This window comes from Cynocephalus volans, chromosome 1 (assembly GCF_027409185.1).
Source record: "Cynocephalus volans isolate mCynVol1 chromosome 1, mCynVol1.pri, whole genome shotgun sequence".
Classification (NCBI taxonomy): domain Eukaryota; kingdom Metazoa; phylum Chordata; class Mammalia; order Dermoptera; family Cynocephalidae; genus Cynocephalus; species Cynocephalus volans.
This window is the reverse complement of record NC_084460.1, coordinates 246,543,369-246,559,993: the sequence shown is the minus strand read 5'-3', so window position 1 is coordinate 246,559,993 and position 16,625 is coordinate 246,543,369. Positions and strand designations below refer to the sequence as shown.

Here is a 16,625-nt window from a genome sequence, read left to right as displayed (position 1 = left end):
CCTGAGGATTGCAAGGGATGACTGTATACATATATATATTTGCTTGAAAGGCATATAAACTCTCTCTGGCAGGATATATAAGAAAGTGCTCTAACAACTGTTTGCTGACTCTGAGAGACAGAGCACTGTATACACTTTTCTATGCTTTTGAATTGTGTGATTGTATTACCTAGACAAGAATACAATTTATATTGAAAAGAAACAAAAGTAATAGCTAACTGAACAAAAATGAAATTCTTTAGAAATCGTGGTTGATTTAAATCCAGAGTTTGAAGATCTGCCACAGACTATAAATACTGGTTAAGAAAAGCATGCTTTTGATGGCCTTTCCAATCCTTCAGTGGGATTTTCATCTCTTGCCTAGATGACTGTGATAACCTCCTCTTCTATTCTGCCTCACCCCCAATCTCCCTACCATACACTCACAGTTTGCTCTCCATACAGCAACCAGGAGGACTCTTTAATAAACAGAAGTCAAATGAGATTACTCCTTTGATTAAAACACTGCTGGGATTCCCCATCTACTCAGCATAAAAGTCAAAATCTGTACAATAGCCATTTGCTGGTCCCTGGGCTTGAAATGCTCTTCTCCTAGATATGTTTCTACCTGGTTAACTCCCTCAATTCATTCAGGTCTCTGTGCAAATGCTCCCTCAACAGAGAGAGTTTCCTTGATACCTAAAATGACACACTACACCATCATAGTCTACCCCATTCACTACTCCTTACATTTTTTAGATCGCTACTTAACATATTCATAGATATATCACTTTATCACTTAATACTTGCTATCTAATATGTATATAAATTTATAATTTTTTGTCTATGTCCCCATATTAGAATATAAGTTTCACTAAATCTGTATCCCACAACACTTGGAATGATGGCTGGAATATAATAGGTATTCAATAAATATTTGTTGCATGAAAGAATGAAAGGACCTTCACCGTTAAATTCCTGCTTTCAGAAGATTTTCCTTACTCTGCCCCCTACACACACACACACACACACACACACACACACACACACACACACAGTAGGGTACTTCAAAAAGTTCATGGAAAAATAGAATTAAAAGATAATATGAAACTTTCCATGAACTTTTTGAAGTACCCTCGTATACATTAAAATATTTCAGATTTTATGGATGAATCAAAGTTATAGGCATTTTTGTTTTTGTTTTGCCTTCAGTAAACCAATCCTGTATATGTGAGAAAGACTGACCAGATTAATCTGGAATGAAACTTCTAGTTTAATCTGGTACTATACCGTAGAGACAGCCTTAGTATGACTCAGGTTAGCTAAGCAACTACTAAAGATGTAGTTTTATTATTCTCTCCTACTTATGTTTGTATGCTTTAAAAGTATATGGTATTAATCTTTACAATTGCTTATTTCACTTAATTTTGAGTTATGAAATGTCTGCTGGGTTTTAATAATTGGTTTAGGGCTTTGGAATATGAATTTAACAAAAACTTATTTTGCAACACAGGTTTTCAAATGAGTAATGATAAATAAATAATGTATTAAAATATGTAAAATATTACTAAAGCTATTGTTCAACAGATTTTCGGAGCATTGCACTTTCAAAGCTACTTTGCCACTTTCGTCTACATTTAGCATGTTATTCATCAAACATAAGGAGACACATGCAAATTCTAATTTCAGATTTATTTTGTATCATTTGTAAATTTCTTTAATATGGAAATGGAATTAAGTGTAATACCTTCTGGATTGATTAAAAATTAATGTGTGGAAGCTTGAATTAGACCATCAGAAGGCTTGAATTAGTTAGCTGTAAAGTCACAGCTTTAATGCGTAAACTTGAATTATATTGCATTACTTACCATTGAGTAGCAAAAACCACTCTTATGAAACACACAAGAGCAATCCATTTCCCTAGTGAATGATGTCAGCACTCTCAAACATGGTAGCAACTTGGAATTGTAACTGTGATATCACTACAGACTCTGAGATACCCTTCTTTATATTTCAATGTAGCTGAAAACTAAAATTTCTCAGGTTAATATGAAACATGGAATTATTTTGAGAGAGGTGGATAATTTCTTTCCAGTTTTAAATACTTTTGGGGAAATCATAAAATAAATGACTCAAGAATATTAAGTATTTATTTATAAATCCTTAAGATTTTGTATTGTATTATGAAAATAAAAGATAATATCCATGTGTTTCATAAAAATTCTAAGGCTAGAAGTTCTAGAAGTTTAGGTCCCTATATGAATTATTCTTTGAGAAAATTAGACATTTTTATAAATTTTTATGAAGGTTTCCATTATTCCATATTCCAGATTATGTTAGTGTACAGGCACTCGTGTTCCCAAATACAGTTTATCAAGTGGATTCTTTGCAGAGTTCATGATTGCTCCCTTCATGATTTGAGAGAGTGGTGAAGGGCCAGTTTCATCAGAATTCATTTACTTCATCTTGCCTCAGTTAGACTCTAGTGCACATACTAGGAGTTTACATACACATTTTTCATTAAATTGACTGAGATGTTGACCCCCAATCTAGAACAGAAAGTAAATATACCTTTCAAAAATTGCAAAATTGTAATGTAATGTGAAATGGAGAGTTAAGCGGTCTTTTTCTTAGGGTAAGCATCTCAGATACTTCTTGCTGAATTCTTAAGTAAATTGTGATGGTGGTAAAGAAATTGTGACATGAAATAAAAATTATTTTATTACCCATTATTTATGTTGAAAAAATTCACATAAACCTACTTTCATTAGGTTGGTGGGGAGGAAATCTTTTTCAAAATACAATCTCTAAAATTTGCAGTATTTATGAATAGAATCTATAAATTAATCCTCTGAGATGAACGTTACCTTGACACATTTATATGATAAACTTGTTTTTTAAAAGTACATCATTTGTAATTTTGGCCTAATCTGAAATAAAAGAGAGAACTGGAGGAAAGAGAGAGCAGAATCGAACTAATGAAAGGATTTGAGAACAGCTGACGCAGCCCTGTAATCGTCTCTCTAATGCCCTGCAGTTCTCTTCCCTAAAGGCTGTAGTTGGATATCCAGGGGAAGAAGCTTGAATTGCCGGGAATCAACTAAAAGTGATAATCTACCTTTGAATAATTGAAAGTGAAATATAAAACTCACTGGGAAAATGAGGCAAACATTTGTTTACTTGGAATTCTATAAGAAACCATTTTATTTATTTTTTAAAGTTCTTTTTTTAAAAGGCACTTTTTTACTATATTCCAGCTGATTTTTAACTCAAACTGCAGTGTCTTTCTAATTCAGTATGTAAATTCTGTCAGTTATTCGGTCCATTTATAGCTTCTCCATGTTTTAATGTGTAAAATAATTCCACAAGTTAATTATGCACCAGAAACATGAACATCAAGTTTTTTAGCTAACTAATAGGTTGCATTTAAAAATTAACTTGAAGCCCACTAAAGATCTTAGTGTTTTAAGAATGAATTAACTTGCCTACATTGAAATTTTTTGATAATGTGAATGAATATATATGTAATGTTCATGTATTCAAATAGTGACCTTTTAAAACAGCTATAATCCAAAAACTCTACTTCTGTCTTATAATATTTGACATATCTAAATTGGGCCCAAAGAGATTTAGGAGTGTAGAGTATACATCATTTCCTTCCTACAGAGGCACTATTTTTCTTTTTTGTAATAAATATTGGAGTTGATGGGGTTTTTTACATGTATACTATAAAACCAATAAAAAAAAGAATGTCATAGGTGGAACTCCAGCTTGGCACCATTTAGAGGATACCACTCATGTTGAACTATATGAGAATCGTGCCCTCAGAGTTATGCAATGTGGCAGCCCTGGAGAGGCCATAGCAACTGGTAGTGTTTCACCAGATATAAATTAGAAATTAGCAAAGATATTGTGTCTTTTTAAGCTGAAAAGCTCATAATGGTTGTAATATTGTCTGGACTTTGTTTTCAACAGATCCCAATAGAGGAGGATTGAATGAAGTGAATATCAAAGCCAGTAGTATGTCCTTACTGATATTGCAGGCCTTACAATTGCAAATATCAGCAGAAAGACTTACTAACAATCTTTAGATTAAGTAAGCCTTTCTCTTGGGTGTATCTTATGTTTTTTATATTGTAGCTTTGTCTCTGAGAGTGTGCGATCTTATCAATCAACAAGTATCTGCAAAAAGTATTTTAATAGTAAAAAAGTTTTCTCTTAAAGCAAAGATACAAGTAATTATTTAGCTGTTACTCAGTAATCCCTAGTTTGTTACTTAATATATTTTAACTGTATTTTAAGTGTCATGCTTTTATCTCAAATAATTATTAAAGCGTCAATATAAATAATTTAATTGCTTTAATATGGGATCATAGTTTGGGGCAGAGGATTAAATCTGTGATGTAAAAATAGCATCTTATGTCATAATCATTTCTATATAAAATGCCTGAATATAGAATATTTGAATTTTATTTGTAAAACACTATGATATGCTTTCCATTTTGCAGAGGATCATCATTTTCAAGGTAGCACAATGTGGCAGCCTTTCTCTGTCATTCTCTTTATAGCTCTGTATTCTAGTGAAGCTGAAAAGCAGATGTGCCCAGGACTCAGTGCCCTAGCACATGCTGTTCCCTTTTTCCAAAATACCTTCCCCCTCCACGTTGCCACTTTAGAGCCCTGAACCTGGTGCAGGGCTTAGCTCTGATGCCCCCTTTTCATGAAGCTTCCATGATCTCCTCCAATCTGAAGATGTTTACCTCTCCTCTGACCCCCATAATGCTTTCTCTCTGTACCTCCCAATTTCTAATTCCACTTTCAGCTTTGGATTATAGTTATTTGTATGCCTGTCTTTTCTTCCAACCACGAATCTAGCAAGTAGGAGTCTTTGTTTTTAATCTTTCCCAATGTCTAGCACATGGCAGGTGCTAAATAATTCTTTGTAGAATAAATAATGAAATTTCCTCCTTGTTAGTTTAGCCCGTTCTTGGTAGTTCATTTGGCATATATTTTATTATGTGTTTTATTTGGCATTTTAGTGTATAGGGATTTTTCTGAAAATTAACTGGCCTCTGCGATTTTTCTTGGTAACAATGCTTAACACATTGAGATATAATGTCTCAAAAAAAAAAAAAAAAGAGATGCCAGTAGTTTTAAAGATGCACCCTCTTTAATCAAGGGAACAGCCATCTCTCTGAGGTCCTTAGAAATAAGGTGAAAACCAGAAATGAGAGAAAAGTGAATTTTAGAATTTTTCATTAAGAATACTTTGTTACATTTTTCTTTTTAAAGCAGTACATTATTTCATTCTTAATATTTTTGTTTGGACCAGTCCTGAGAGATGTAGAGGATTTAGGAAAGTGAAGGAATTCAGTAACAAAAGTGATTAATGGAAAAAAAAATTTCCAGGGTGTCATTTCCTGTCAAAGCTATTCCTCTACCAGTGGTGGTCAGGCAGCTACTGAAGTGGCCTTGTGAGAAGAATGTAGGTTTCGATGAATTCTTATGTAGATATCAATATGGTGGCTCGGTTAACTCTTTCTAATTCTGCCAATTCTTGTCAAGAGGTTTCTTGGGTCGCTGCCAGTTAGAGACACAGCAGCACTTTAGGAGGGGAAGCACAAGGCAGGCCATTAGTGCTAGACATACATGTGTCTGCTGATTAGTCATTGGGGTATAAAGTAAGTCAGCTCAGCCAACCTAGTCTTTTAGAAGTGATCCAAGAGCCACTGTTGATCGGGCTTGATTGTGTTGCCTAGTTCATGGGTGTTCTGGCTCTTATCCTTGTTTTTTTCACTCCTCAGTTAAGGAGATTCCTCGATAATGAAGTCAGGTTGATCTTGCTGCTGCTTAACAGTGTCTCAGTTTCACTTGAAGATTTGCCCAGAATTTAGAAGCTGTTGACACTGTCTCAGATACAGTAGTGAGGATAGCAAAGTTCCACTACCAAGAATACCACAGGAAAGTTGGAAGATGCCAAATGTGAGTGGTGCTTGCCACTCGGTCTTTGTTCTATAATCTTCCATTCCTTTTTTCACAAACGACAGTCAGTGAAAGGTAAGAACCCTTGTTGCACTTCTCTCCATGCCCCCAAATTTAAAGAGAACTTAGCTGCAGAGAGTTATTTCCATCTTGGCATCCAGTGAGGGGTCATTTAGCTGGATCTTTATCCCAAGTGCTAACTGATGCTGTTAACTTTCTGCAGTGATGCCAGGCAGTAGCAATAAGGAAATGACACTTCCCTTATCTTGTACTGGAAGGTTTTATTTAGAGAACCATGTTTCTTGAGCCAAAGGACACTAAAGTAACTGTGCTACTTAGTGTATTTGGAAAGATGAGTTTGTAGGAAGTCTTCTGGTATCATTTAGAAATTATTATATACCTAAAAATTTGGGCTTTCTTAGCCGCTCATCAAAAGAATCAGGCCTAATATATTATGCTAGTATATTTCCCATAAATTAAGTATTTCCATGCATAGAAATTTCTATAGCAATAAGTTTTATAATCCGTCACTGAGTCATTAAAAGCAGTGTTGCTTTCTTTGTGTGTAATTTTTCACTTCTAATAAAATTATAATGTTAACCTAGTGTTGGTATGTGTACATATAATGCATGGGTGTATAACTAAATAGGGATATATGTGTAAGCATTTCATAACTGCTAAATGGCTTCTACACCTACCTGTGTGACTTTTGATAAGTTGTTTAACTTCTCTATGGCCAGTTTCCCATTTGTGAAGTGCTGGCTAATAATGGTACCAATCTCAAAGGATATTATGAGGATTAAATGAGCTAATACATGCAGTGCACTTAGAACTGTGCCTGAACAGTGCTCAATCATATTAGTCATTATTATTACTTCACATTATCAATTTTTAAATTTTTATTTGTATATTTTCTTACTTTAAAATCACCCAACTATATTAGATGGATTCAATCTTGGTTGATAATAAGTAAAGGACTTAAAATGTTACACTTTCTCCTTCCTTGGGATTTTTCTTTTTTTTTTTGACTTGAAAGTCAGAGAACAACATTAGAAGTCCTTGAGCAAACCAAGTAAGAGCATTGATAAATCAATGAAGACCTAAAAAGGTATTTAGGAAAAGATATTGAGGAAGCTAGGGACTGTGTATAGTCAGTACATGGCTATTGACCTTGGGTGATTTGGGTTACATGTTAGGAAAATCACCAACATATCTTGAGTTGTAATACAGAACTAGACCTATCCCTAGACTATAGTACTACTAGGCAATATATTGTTTTTCTAACTGCCTACCACCCCACAAGAAATAATACAGAAGAATCAAGGAACACTGAAAAACAGAGTGTGACATAAATCTCTCATCAAGCTCCTGCTCAGATGGGGCAGTGAATACATGAGTGTGATGTTTAACTCACTGCATTACTCTTAACGCTTATGGTTGCATCAGACATAATGTTTGACATGAACAATTTCATCAGCATCATTTATGAGCTCAGGGTAAATTGAGTTTACACCCTACCAAGATCTGGAAGTGATGCTGGCATTGAAATCGTGTTCACCATCACCAGTTCTGCTGAACCAGGTATGGGAAGATGTTCAAAGATAGCAAAGCAACATGTTTCTGGTAAGCTGGAGTGAAACACACTGGGAAGTTGGAAGAAGTACTCCAAAACACATGAAAATTAGCCTTAGGTCGCTTAGTGTGACTGTGGCATGTTGGAAGAGTGCTTTGTATTTAATAGTTAGCAGTGAAGTGATTCCACTTAAGGAAAGGGCAGGAGCAGGACTGATAATAACCAAGGCTTCAAAAATCAATGATATTACTATAATTAGGATGTTTTATTATAGTCATATTCTCTATCCGTGACTTTAACAGTACCAAAAGAATCATGTATTCTCCCTGCTGCCTTCCTGTCTGGATCATCTCTTTTCTCTTATATTCAGTCAACAAACATGTAATAAATAGCTGTTGTAGAAATCCTCCCTGTCTGAAATTCATATCATCATGCCTCTCATCTCAGGTGTGTCCTACTCCCCGTAGCCACACATCTACTTTCCTCAGCCTCGTGTTGAAGACGTTCTAGCAAGAGGCTTAAACAAGCCCCTCTCCAGCCACACTCTCACCTTTCCACCACTCCAGCTTCGGTTTTTTCCTTAGGCCTCAATCCTCCCACCAGAAGTGTACTTTTCTCTACCAATTCATATGTATCCCTTTTTTCAAATCTCAAATCAAAAGTTACCAATTTTAGGAAGTCTTTATTAAAGTCACTTCTCTCTGGTCCCTTTTCTTGTTTAGTGTCTCCCATAATATTTATGTTTTGCTATTTTAGCTCACCCTCGTGTGTGTATATAGTTCTGCATCACACTCGCTACCTCCCGTATGTGTGAAGCCTCACTGGCCCCTAAGGACAGAGAGCCTGTTCTGTCCACTGTCATTTCTATCTACCTACACACACACACACACACACACACACACACACACACACACCCCTATCACCTGCATTCCATTTGCTGAGGAAAATAAATGGAAAAGTTTATATAAATATATACAGGTATATAGAGAAAACCAATGTTTAAAAAAAGTTATTTAGAATATTATTTTAGAAATCCTCTAACAAGAACTCGTTATGTTTTATGAGATTTGGTATCCATTTCACTTTTTAGCTAAGCTAATATACCATATATGTCTTGGGGTTTTTTTTGTTTTTTCAGTTTTTTGGTTTTGTTTTACTAAATTCATGTTTATATTTTCTCAGAGTCTGTTCAAGATGAAATTCAAATAAATATACTTAGGTTATTTTGTTAATGTGTACATTAGTACTAGATGCCAAAAAGATAAAAGCCTTGTTGTTAGCAGAGGGGCATTTTCCAAATGTCAGTAAATTGACTAAATGTTTTCTAGGTTTGTTGTAATTTGGGTTTTTTTCTTTTGTCTTGTCCTTTTTTCTTTTTAAGATCTAGTATTACGGTCACAGTTCTGCATATGCTTTGGTGTATAACTGACCGTAAAAATGACTGCTTTGACTTCAGAATCACAGCTGAGATCAGAAGCAAGGATTGTCTCTACCTCTTTTGAGGATTATATTATCTGTTCTTGGAACTGGAATCATCAAAATGATGCATGAAGCACATGGAGAAGTCTCCAGAATGGAGTGTCATTTCCATTCAATAGCATCTATTAACGTGTTGTTTGGTCACACCAGTTGGTCTCAGAGCAGAGCCCAGAAGAAAGCAGATGCAGGGCAGACAGGTTTTAAGCTGAAGGGAAAGGGTTGTGGACAGTCATGCCTTCATGCATGGGTAGGACACTCAAAGCCACTGCTGCCAGCCAAATGTTTGAAGAGTAACACCAGTGGGCAGTGATTGGAGGACACCGATGACAAAGCTCACCTTCATCACAATTTTGCCCTAAGCCCGTTGTCCTCTCATTTAATGTCTGGTTTTTTAAAGACTCAGCTCCTCTGTATAATACAGAAATTTATGATATGCTAAAACCTCTTAGATACTGGTCTACCACTTCATTAAATGCTGAAAACGTAGTCAAGTGCTGAGTTGTAAATGTCTGTGGTGCCTATGATTGAATGTATTTTTTTCCTGCATGATCATCCATTGTGGTGTTTGTAAGTAGCAAAAAATGAGCCTGATTTGTTCTCCTTTGTAGAGCCAGGCCGAGGCCCACTACAAAGGAAGTAAACATGCCAAGAAGGTCAAAGCACTAGAGGCAACGAAAAATAAACCCAAAATGGTTTCTTCCAAGGACAGCGCAAAGGCTAATCCCAGCTGCTCCATCACTCCAATCACAGGCAACAGCTCTGACAAATCAGGTCAATGACACTTTTCGTTCTTTACATTCTTTGTGTTCCTCCTGTTCCCCTGCCCCCACCCTATTTTTCTCTCCTCAGGTGTTGCATGTTACTCTCTATGATTTGTTTTTGTAATACTAATATGTTTCCTTCACAGGAAGGATTATGTGTTTGCATGGAATCTAAGCATTTGATATGTTGTCATTCCATGTTGTTAAATATATACATTTAAGTGTATATGTGTATATATAAATATGCGTGTGTATATATATGTGTGTGTGGATATGCATGAAACTAAGTAGAGGTCAAAATGTGTTTAGAAAAAATTCAGGAAAGGGATCTAAAATACTGAGTTAATTATTATTTCTTCCTATTCCTTTTATGCTTGGTTTTTACCATAGACTTTTTAGGGAAGGAATTTCTCAAGCTTGTTTATAATAAATGTTTTTGCATTCTCTTACCCCAGTAAAGGGGAGTTGAGGGGCAAAAGGATGAAGTTTTCTAAGACAGTGGCATTCTTGAATGAACCTAGAAAGACATTTAATAATAATGTATTTTGATTTTGTAAAATCTTCAGAATTCCCCTCAGAGTTACAAATGAACTCAAAGATTTTAAGGGAATGATTTACAGAGTTATAAACTGATTAACAGAAGAACTTTATATGTAATTGGATACAAGCTGCTAATGAAAGTACCTCTTAAGAAGGGTCTATATTTCATAGTTCCAGTGAATCAGCAATATTTCTGAGTAGGTTCATTCAGTGGAAAGAGAAATAAGTCATTTTTTCTTAGCATGATATTATGAAATTGGATGTTTAATAGGCTTTCACACTCTCACACTTGTTTCTCAGGGCCCATGATGGATATGTCATCTTGTTTCAGTGGCTAATTGAAGAACAGTGTCTGTTAAAGCAGCCTAAGAGGATATATACCTTCCTCTACATTTGACTCTGTCTTTAGGGACCTCCGTATTTGGGAAACACACACACTTCTGATTCTCCTCTGCTCTTCAAATCATTGTAGAATTTGAGAAGGAGACTTTAAAATGCTTTCCCATGGCTGCTCAGGGCCCTTGGAGAAGAGAAAATTCATTGCTGTAAGAGAAATGCTCAGAAAACCTATTCAGACAAAGAGAGTGTGTGGGATGTGACCATTATTTATTAGGTCCCATAGATGCTGGTTCCAAAATCTCTGCAGCCTAGAAGAAATCAGCTAACCCAAATTTGGTAATAAAGACTTTTTGTTCTTTGTGTGATAGAATCACTAAATCGTATTATCTGATGAACAGTTAAATAAATACTGGATTATTACATAGCACTTCCCCCATTCTAAAGAACAAAGTCTGTTTACATATATTTTCTAAGTAATCTTTAACCCATATCTATCAGACATTAATACCAAATATTATCTCCATTTTACAAAACTACAAACTGTGCTTTGGTAACATGTGACGGTTATCTGATGGAGGTTACCCAGTGTTTGCAAGAGGATTCATCATTTCCTGGTGTCCTGGCTGGTTTTATTCCCTACATCATATTTCTGCCTCTATAAATCAGTACTCTGCCAAAGTTTTCTTTTTTTTTTTACCTGAGCTATGCTCTTTATTTCCAGCAGAACTTATACATATAATTATAAAACAACGGTGGTTAGTGTCACTCCATTCTTTCAGCTTATTTTGTGACTTGAGCTAGTAGAGCAGTTGGTCAGTACTATAAACATCCCAGCATGGCTACTGAGTGTGCTCAATGGTCCACTTAAGTTATATTATTATTTGGGAATTGGGCTTGCTCTAGGGATAGTAATAAAAGTAGTGAACAGAAAAAAATGTCAAAAACAGAAATAGAGAGGAACCAAAGAGAGAAGAATCAATGAAAGAACAGAAAATAATTAAAGGGAGAAAGAAAAGGTATAGAAGAAGAGAAAAGGAGGTAGAAAAAAGATGTCAAAGAGTCAGGATTAGGGTCCGGCCCGTGGCTCACTCGGGAGAGTGCGGTGCTGATAACACCAAGGCCACGGGTTCGGATCCCATATACGGATGGCCGGTTAGCTCGCTGGGTGAGCGTGGTGCTGATAACACCAAGTCAAGGGTTAAGATCCCTTTACCGGTCATCTTTTATTAAAAAAAAAAAAAAAAAAAAAAAAAAAAAGTCAGGATTAGCAAGGAACCAAGGAAGAGTAATATGGAAATAGAAAATCCAAATAAAGGGGCCTGGGTTATAATCACAGCATGCCTTATACCTATGAGGTGCCCAATGAGTATATGTTGAAATAAAGTTTAATGATTCAAGGCTTTTATTTCAACACTTAAATGCTAGTGGATGCTCAATAAAATGAAGAGACTTCCTAAGCTGCCTACTGAGCAACTGGAACACAGCAGAGTCAAGTATAGCAGTGGGATAAACAAAGAAAGAGGACTAAGATCTAGAAGAACCTTGGGGGATGAGAGTGGAGAGAGAGGAAAACAAATCTCAACCACAGCATCTCTTCTCCAGTAAATGTGGAGCAGTCTTTAATCCTGCATCCTCTGTTCCCTCTGCCACTTCCCTTCCCAATCCCCATTGTACCCGTGGTCTAACAGTGGTGACCTCACTCACCATGTGACTGTCCAGATTTGGACTAGGAGTAATGGAAACCACTATTGTGGGGTTACCTCATTTTTTATGTTTCCTTACTCAAAATCTGTATACATTATTTGGTAACTCTTTGGGCCTTTCAAACTACTTATTTGTTTCTTTATGTTTTGTGTAAGTATTAATACTAATGAGATATTTTATTTGTTCTGTTATATCCACAAAAGCAACATCAAAGTTGCTGAAAGATGGCACTATTTAAATAAAAGTGGGTTGTGTATGCTAAATAGATAGATGTTCTTTTGTTACCTTCAATTGAATGTCAGCTTCTAAGTAAAAATTCCCACATGTGTTTTATAGAATTTTCAAGTTGGAAAATTAGCAGCTTTTCCCAGATGGGAAATCTGGTCTAAACAATGTAATACATAATGTATTGTTAACACCTATTTCTAAATCCTTGAAAAGCCACTACAGCTTTGTCAGAGTCTCAGAGATTTTTGTTGCTATCTGGCTTTCATTTCATTTAAAACCCTGTTTTAGAAAAACAGAAGACATGAAAACCAGTGCTTCATAAATTTTCTAGGTGGAATGTAGGAAAGAAGGGGGTGGGAAGAGGAATGGTGACAATGACAATTGATTAAAATGTTTTATTTCAGACATCACTGCCTGTAAGGAGTCAGCCAAAAATTAGAGTGACAGTCACAATGAAAATTCATGGTTGATTGGCAAATGTCATGAGACTTATACTCCCTAGCATTGGTCTTTTTCCTCTGAATGAAAAGCTCCTGTCAAGTGGGCTTAAGTAGTATCTATGGGATTCTCAGACATCTGAATGAAAAGTGAAAATGTTACTCACTTGATGTCTCAGCTGCCAGATTTCAAATAACCAGGCATTCACAACATCCATAAGATTGACTAATTCAATTTTCATTCTCATGTTTTAGCATCAATAATAGCTTAGCAACAGAGGTTTGTTCAATGAGAGCAAATTTTGAGGGAGAGGAAATAACCAGATAAGAGAGGGAGCTTCTGAGAGAGCAGCAGCCCAAGATTCACTGAACATCAGCCAAGGTCAGGTGTGATTTCAGAGTATCTGATAAGGAGCCGGGGACCCACAGAGACCTCTCTATACTCCTCCAGAGCACAAATTGTTTATTCTAACAAGTGCTATAACAGTCTTCCAAGAGCTAGGGAAGCCTTCTTACCCACTATTATGGTGCTTGGGACAACCATTTCTCTCTTTTATGTTAATGTTTGGAGACATAATTTGGCTCATGTTGTATCTGGATATGTGTAATACAAAGAGATTTGTTGTCATGAAGCTATCATACATTAAAAACTTCAGGGTATCATGGCAAGATTTCTTTTCTTTTTCTTCTCAGATCATTACCAAAATGGGTTTAAATTATAATAGCAAGAATTTCATATATTTTAAGAAATTTTAATTGCATAATTTAAAAAATAAATTATGTTTTATTGGAGGCAGTTCAGTAAGTATAGCTGTCCTATTAACTTTTCAGTAGTTGAGGTAGAATTAAATGTAAAATCCAAAGAAATGGCTTTATGGTCTCCTAGGATCTGTCCTAACTTTTAATGATGCAACAGTGGGAATTTGAAACATAGTGGGAGGGAGAAAATTGTGCTTTGGGAGAATCGGGGTCAAAACACAGCAAGCATTAGGCAGCTTAGAACATATTGGCCAGACACTCTACCCAAATTTCTTCCTGGAGTTCAAGTGTCATAATGCCATATGACAGTATACTTCCCTGCAATAATATGTCCCATACATCAAATTGAAGTCTATTGTGACAGCATTTAGACAATTCATAACAGGTCCAAAAACACAGACCCTTCAAAAAAACTTTAATTTTTGAAAATAATAAAATATTATGATAGTCAACCTAATGTTAAAATATTGTGATTGTTATCTTTGTTGTCCATATGTCTAGGCTTTAACACTGGATTTTTTAAAAAATTAATTAGATATCAAGATGGGGAAAACACATTTCTATTTAGAGCTAAACAGCCTTTAATCAGTTGCTGTCTAAACAGATGAAAGCATATGGAATGATTCAAAATGCCATAGATATGTTTACAAATGCAATTAAAAGCAAGGATGATGGAACTAGTATGTTCTGCGTGAAATATAACAATAGGAACACCTTAAATTTGTTTGGTTTATAAGATCTAGTCACATATATGTTTTTATTTGACCATCTCAACAACCTAGTGATAGGTAGCACTGAAATTAGTGTTCATCTTTTATTCATTCATGCAACAAACTTGATATCTGTTTATTCACTAAACAAATATTTATTATCTATACTAAATAATATATCTGTATATTTTATCAGACCCTGGGGGTGCAACAATAAACAGAAAGATGCTTGCCCTCAAAGGACTTCTAACCTAGTGGTGTTTTTGTTTTTATTTTTTTTAACCATGTTGGAGGTTAGGGATATAAAGAGAAATCATGTATAGTCACCATCTTCAAGCTGCTACCCAAAATATGATGAAAATAAAGAACCTGGTTCTTAGAAAGATTAAGTGGCTTGTGTGAGGTTGCACAACTCAAATCCCAGTAGAGTCAGAATGGAAACTCAGAGCTTCTTGCTGCATGCTGATTCCTTTATTCCTATTACGTCTAAATTTCTGTGACTTCGAGGAGTAAATACAAGTTTCCCAATGGGCAAAGTCAGAAACCACTGAGCAACTTTGTAAAGAATTGGTGAGTAGGACTATATATTACTTTTAAATTGCTTGCTGACTGTTGATACTTTTTGGCAGGAACTGTGGCAGTGAAGGGGGGCATTAAGGCATTATTTTATTGATAATCCTTAGTTCCTATGTAGTGTATTGTCTGTGGTGTTTAATTATAATAGAACAAATCTTTAGAAGTTATAGATCATTTCAAGGGAAAATTTGGATAAAAACACTCATTTCAGGTAAATGGCAAATGACACATGTTCTCAAAGCTCCTGCTTGACAATTGTAGACTTCATATGTCTAGAGCCAAATATTCTCACTCAGAGAGAGGTTAACACTGGCAAAGAGTATGGCGTAAGTTTTGCCTTGCCTCTGAAAGGGTACAGTTGGATTGTTTTGAACACTGTCCACATTTTCAGTTGCATTTTGAATCATTCCGTCTAAAAGATTTCCACTGAGAGCAGAGAGATTGTTTTGTTAATCCCACACAGTAACCTATGGAGATTGTGAGATAAAAGTGTTAGAAACGACATAAGAAGGAGGGAAAGGGAATAGAACACCTCGAAACAGCTCATTTTACTTTTCAGCACGTTGTGCTTTTGAATGGTAGCAGTTCCTCAGGTATAAAGTAGGTTATCAGCTAGTAGAGCAATACGATTTGCCTGGAAAGGCTGCACTTCCTCTTTTTATCGTCACCCTGTTGCCTTATGAAAGTGTATTTTCAATTTTGTTGAAGAGTTCTTTTGCTACAGATACAAATGAAGACCCTCGCCTCGTCATTTTTATGAGTTCCCCTGTGTGTTTCATAATTTTTATGTGTTGTTATAAATGGGGCCAAGTTTTCCAAATGACAACTTCTCTTTTCCGCTGACTGCCACAGGACTCCATCAATTAGCCAACAAGGTCTTCTTAACTGCTTCTTCACCCATTTCTGTCTCTAGCAATAGGACCTTGTGCTGTTGAGTAGAAGAAAATGATAGTTTTCTGCTTTGGCAGCATTTGTCATTTATAGACAAGCACCATCATAAATTTGGCATATATCTATCCAAATTCAAGGGACTGAAATTTAGTGCCCTTCATAAAATAATAGATTAACTATATTTATGACAAACATCTTAAGTTTGAAGTTCTGAGGTACAATCATGTAGAACATAAACGAGTCCCATCTGTCTGAAGAGAACAGACCATTATGCTAAGGCTCATATTTTCATGAAACGTTCATATATCATTAAGACTTTCAAAGTCAATTTAAAAAATGGACTGCCTCCATTTTTTCCTATGCACCTTGAATTTGACAACAGCCAGGCAAGGCTGAAGGTTCTTAAGTAGAGTGTCTGTCATCCTCTGGAAACTAACTCCTGAAACTTCTTGAGCATTTTACATCGCTTTGAAATAATGCTGGACAATTATTGTTAGTTTCTCCCCTTTGGGAAGCTATTTCCTAGTGTTGGTCTAAGAAAAGTGAACCAAAAGTTGAGACCGATTTATGGCTTATTGAGGCTCTGCTCACTTATGATTTACTGGGGATATATTACAAACCACACCAAAAAAGCAAAACCTTGGATTTTTTCCTCATTAAGGCTTAT

General features: G+C 35.6%; 1 protein-coding gene across 5 annotated transcripts in view; it reads left to right on the top strand.

Annotated features, from left to right (window-relative positions):
* ZNF385B (zinc finger protein 385B) overlaps positions 1 to 16,625 on the top strand; it is a 295,165-nt gene that overhangs the window by 254,627 nt on the left and 23,913 nt on the right. For all 5 annotated transcript variants that reach the window (XM_063097001.1, XM_063096993.1, XM_063097018.1 and 2 more), the window contains exon 5: positions 9,622 to 9,784. In XM_063097001.1, coding sequence (XP_062953071.1) covers positions 9,622 to 9,784 — 163 coding nt within the window. The remainder of the gene's footprint in view (positions 1 to 9,621; positions 9,785 to 16,625) is intronic.